At 57.8% G+C, this 4,580-nt stretch overlaps 2 protein-coding genes across 7 annotated transcripts in view; one reads left to right on the top strand and one right to left on the bottom strand.

Annotated features, from left to right (window-relative positions):
• The window catches only part of SLC43A1 (solute carrier family 43 member 1), a 26,158-nt gene extending 23,466 nt beyond the window's left edge, over positions 1–2,692 (bottom strand). For 2 of the 6 annotated variants that reach the window (XM_024749080.1, XM_024749078.1), the window contains exon 1: positions 1,112–1,696. In XM_024749080.1, the coding sequence (XP_024604848.1) occupies positions 1,112–1,340 (229 nt within the window). In that variant the 5' untranslated portion in view covers positions 1,341–1,696. Of the gene's footprint in view, positions 1–1,111; positions 1,697–2,560 lie in introns of those variants that run through there. The other 4 variants (XM_024749077.1, XM_024749074.1, XM_024749079.1 and 1 more) reach the window with 4 other exon arrangements.
• LOC112402024 (serine/threonine-protein kinase LMTK3-like) lies at positions 1,342–4,182 on the top strand. The gene is made up of 4 exons (XM_024748548.1): positions 1,342–1,623; positions 1,832–2,179; positions 2,317–2,874; positions 3,943–4,182. The coding sequence occupies exons 1-4, from the start codon at positions 1,342–1,344 to the stop codon at positions 4,027–4,029; spliced, it is 1,275 nt and encodes a 424-aa protein (XP_024604316.1). The 3' UTR covers positions 4,030–4,182.
• The last annotated feature ends 398 nt before the right edge of the window (positions 4,183–4,580 follow it).

The raw sequence follows: 4,580 nt of genomic DNA, 5'->3' as shown, positions 1-4,580 counted from the left end.
TCAAGAGCACCCCAGCTCCACCCCCCAAGGCAACGGTTTTCTCCCGCAGCCAAGGCAGGCGCCTGCAGGGAGTGGAGTTGAGGAGTTGGGAGAAGCTCGGAGAAGCCAGCAGAAGCCAGGAATGACCCTAACATTGATCAAGCGCTGTTGACACCCAGCACAGATAACTTACTCTTTTTCCCATTTTGCAGGCGGGCGACTGAAGCTCAATGTTTTAGGGAACTCGTCAATGTCACCCAGCTGCTAAAAGTGGTGGAAGCTGGGATTCTAACCCAAGCTGGCCTTCTTCCAAAGCCTGTTCCACAGCATGGGGGTTGGAGGAAGAGGGTGGGGGGGGGGGGTGGTGGAGGGCCAAACTCCACATCCCTCGAGCTCCTTAGGCTGAGCTTGCCCGCACAGCTCTCTCCTTCCCAGAAAAGAAAGATACCTATCAGATCACGAGAGCCTCAAGTCCCAGACACTAGGAAGGGCGACTCCTTGCCTCCAGGCACCTGAAGACGGCAGGGATGTGGCTACTGCTCCCAAGGATTGTTAGAATTCTCACTCCTGCATCCACAGCCCCTGATTCAAAGCCAAGGTGACCAAAGTGGAAAACAGGGACTGTCCTCAAGTGGGGGCCTGGAGGAAATGAGGCCATTAACTTTGTACAAATGGTTCCTTGAAGACCTGGGGGCTCGAGTGGCCTGGAAAAGGAGAAGCACGCTGCCTCCCCTTCCCTTTACAATCAAATCCAGCTTGCAGGCTCTCCTTTGCCTCACTCAGCCTTACAATAGCCCTAGAAAGAAATCCCTCACCCAGCTAGTAGCTGCTGCACTTCTGGGAGTCGCCACCTTGCTCGAGACCTGAGGCTGCAAAGGGATCAGTCCCAGGATCTAGACGCCCGCAGGACACCTGGCGTTCAGTGAAAACTGGATTCGAAGAATGAGGTAGAGTGGGTCATTCTCTAGAGGAAGTTTGAAGAGGTCAAGAAGTGGGGCCGCCCAAACCCCTGCGGAGTGCTCGGTCTTGAACAGCCCGGCTTTCTGTCTCCTTGGCCACCTGTCCTTTGCCGGCGACCACCTTCCCCCTCTGCTGCCCCTCCCGAGCCCCACCGGCCCCTTCTCGGGCATACCTGAACACATGCTGGAATAGAAGCCCTCGTTCTTGAGCATGATCAGCAGGGAGCTCCAGCCCAGGAGCACCGCGGAAAAGAAGAGGTTCTCCAGCACGGCCGTGCACGCCATCCACCAGCGCCTCCGGTACGCCTCCTCCAGCGTGGGGGCCATACTGGTCGCGAGCCTGCCCAGGAGCAGAGCACTGAGCGAAGGGCCCAGAGGACCGAGAGAAGCATCCTGTATCATGATGGCTCCCGAGACCCCTCGAGCCAGCCCGCAAGGGGGCCTTCATGGAGGCCCCATAGAGCCCTGGGCTTCCCAGCGGGTGCCGCCGAGCTGGCTCTGGGCGCACTGGCAGCGCCAGGGGCGCACGAGGCGCTGGGCTCCCGCCGTGTCACTATCAGAGACAAGGAAGGTCCTGTCTGTGCGCAACAGCTTCTTGGCGCGCTGCCGGGATCTTCCACCCTGGCCAAGGCACGCAGAGCCCGGCTCCCGGGGACCAATCCCGCACTTCCCCAAGTCCCCAAAGGTCAGCAAGGGTCAGGGCGCGCTCTGAAGCAACCGCTGGCCAGTATCCGGCCTCCCGCTCCAGGAAGGACCCCCAGAAGCAAGCAGGGGTAGGAAGGGGAAGTCTGATGTTAGCTCAAGGACACCCTCCCCTCTTCCTGTTGCCCCTATAAGACCACTCCTCTTCTCTGGGGCCGGGCTTCAGCAAGCCCTCCCCCTTTCCGCGCTAGGCGACCCAAGTCCCTACAGTCTCTCAGTCTAAGCCGACAGCTGCCACGTGGAAGGAGACCCAGGCAGGCCCTCCAGCGCCGCCGGCGCCACCCACTCACACGGGCACCCAGCTGCGAGCCGGGGAACATGCCCGCCCTCTCTCGCCCGGGGAGGGGGCTCGGGCACCCGCAGGAAGTCCGACGGCCGCTGACTTTATAAGAACAGTGGCGGCGGAGGGGCTGGCGGGAGGGTGGGTTTACCGGAGAGAGAAGGAGCCCGAGCACCCACCCCCACCCCCTCCGCCTAGGCCACGGCCGCCGCCGCGGGAGGAGACGGGGCGCGGGCGGCGCGGGGACGGAGAGCGGCCGGTGAGACCGAGAAAAGCAGGGAGGAGAGGGGACAGGAAGGGCAAGAGAGAAAGGGCGCGAGGGAGCGGAGCAAAGCACGAATGCCTTCGCCGGAGGGCCTCAGTACTCTCATCTGTGAAATGGGGCTTTGCATTTAGGAGTTCCCGCAGGTCCGTTCGAACTCCGACAAGAGTGTTTCTCTAAACGGAGGCAGTGCAGCAAGAGAGGGCGCCGAGGCGCCAGACCAAAGGGGAAGGAGGGACGCGCTTGGAGAGGCGGGACCCACGGGCTCAGGTAACGGGTCTTTCTTGGGGAGCCTGGAAGTGTCGGTGGGAGCCAGCCGGGTGACTCTCAGAGAACGTTCAGCCCGGGACCCGGACCCCAGCCGCACCCGCTGCTCACCTCTGATCCGGGGCAAAAGCGCCTCCTGTAGCCGCCGACCGGTCGGGGAGCGGCGCGTGCACAAATTCGGCGTCCGGTGTCCGGCGGGCCCAGCTCGGAACCGCAGCGGCGCTCGGGGCTTCTCTGCGCGCCGGGTCTGGGCGGCCTCGGAGATTCTGCCGGACAGCCTGGTGTTCTCACCGCCTCGGTCCCATCGGAAGAAGTCGGGGAACGGGAACCCGGCGGGCGCCACCAATCCGCGAAATGAGGCTAGGACGAAGTGGATCGACGGAGGGAACAGTTGTACTTACAACCGGCCGGGGCTGCACCCCGAGGTAGGGGCGGGGGCTCCCTTCCCTAACCCTCCCCCTAGGTCGAGTTTCACGGGCACGTGACTCGTCCTCTGGTCCCCAGATACTCTCCCCGGCACACGCCCCTGCACCTAAAATGTCCACCCTTACTCCCTCCCCCTCCCCTCCCCCTCGGCCCCCCAGACAGAATCGGGGCAGCGCCCTCTGTATCCTCGGTCAAAACAAAGAACAACTCGGCTGGAGCAGACTGACCGCGATGCAGGGCAGCCTTGGGTGGGGTTTTGAACTGTGCACTTGGGAGTAGAGTTTTCCGAGAGGCAGAATGACCCGGGTTTCTTTGTGAAGTTAGACCGAGGTCTGAGAGTGGACTTGAAAACTGGCCTGGGTTATCCTGAACAAGTTGCTTAACCTCTCTGAGCCTCGGTTCTCATAACAATAGTACCTACCTTACAGCAGTACCCACAATGGTACTGCCGAGAGGTGGGGGCTGGGATTGGGGGTTGTGAGGCAGGTAAAGTGCTCATCACAGCGCTTGGCACAAAGTAAGCATAGTAAATGTTCACTGTTGTTACTACTGTCATTATTATTATTTTAGAAGATGTGGTGATGGGATGCTTCCAGCCACTTACTGATTCCTGGTAAATCTCTCAACCTCCCAGAGCCTCAGTTTCCTCATCTGTAAAATAGAGGGTGAACTGTGGTGTGGATTAATGGGATGAGGTCAAGGGCAAATAGATACAGATGTGAGTTTATTAGTGTGTAGAGAGTGATATTCGTGATACTCACAAAGCTCTGTGGGCATGTGAGCAACTGCCCAGGAAGTTCCAGACCCCAGACAGGAGGGGCTCTCTGAACGGCTGAGCCATCTAGCCACGAGAGGAACTTACATTTGCCGAGTGGATACTATATGCTGGGCACCTTCCAAACAAAAATTATCATTAAATCGTCCAAACATTACAGGCTCATCTAAACCTCAGAGCTTTTCACAGAGGGAGAAGACTGGAGGCTGGCAGCTGGAAAATGGTGGGTAGAAGCAGGATGCAAAGTCAGGTCTGTCTGGCTTTGAAAGTGTGGCCCTTTCCATTCCTCCAGGTCGGGAAGAAACAGCAAGAGCAAAGGCTTAGCAGCAGAAAATGCACAAGGAGTTCTCTCTGGCAGGAGCACAGTGTCAGGCTCTGATGCTTTCACTTCTCAAAATGAATTACTGGCTCCCAGAACTTCCACATCAAGGTCAAACTCCTTAGTTTCGCACAAGGGGCCCTAGAATAAGGACCCCCAGAATAAGGACCCCCATGCTCAAGGCGGTCATGGATGGATCCCTTTGAGAATGCAATAAAGTTTTATGAGTCCATTCCCTATGAAAATGCCTGTGTGAACATGAACACACACATATATTTACATTTAATTTCCAAGGGTTGTGGAACCCCTCTACAGACTCTAGGGGTCCATGGGCCCCCGTGGCTGAAATGCTTGCCGCTCCTTATCTCCAACCCACATTTTGATATTTTCCCCATGTGAACTGTCAGCTCCATGGGGGCAAGGGTCTGGTCTGCTGTGGTCACTGCTGTATCTCCAGCACCAAAAACAGCACCTGGCACCTAAGACGCATTCAGTAAATACCTGTGGAATGAAGTGTGAAGCCAGCTGGTTTCACACCTCCTGCCCTTTGCACCTGCTGTTCCTTCTTCATTTCTTTTTTATTTTTCCTACATATTTATTTTTGGCTGCGT

This window comes from Neophocaena asiaeorientalis, unplaced genomic scaffold, assembly GCF_003031525.2.
Source record: "Neophocaena asiaeorientalis asiaeorientalis breed wild unplaced genomic scaffold, Neophocaena_asiaeorientalis_V1.1 scaffold43, whole genome shotgun sequence".
In the NCBI taxonomy this organism is placed as follows: domain Eukaryota; kingdom Metazoa; phylum Chordata; class Mammalia; order Artiodactyla; family Phocoenidae; genus Neophocaena; species Neophocaena asiaeorientalis.
Note: the sequence above shows the minus strand (reverse complement) of the source record. Positions and strands in the feature narration are given on the sequence as shown.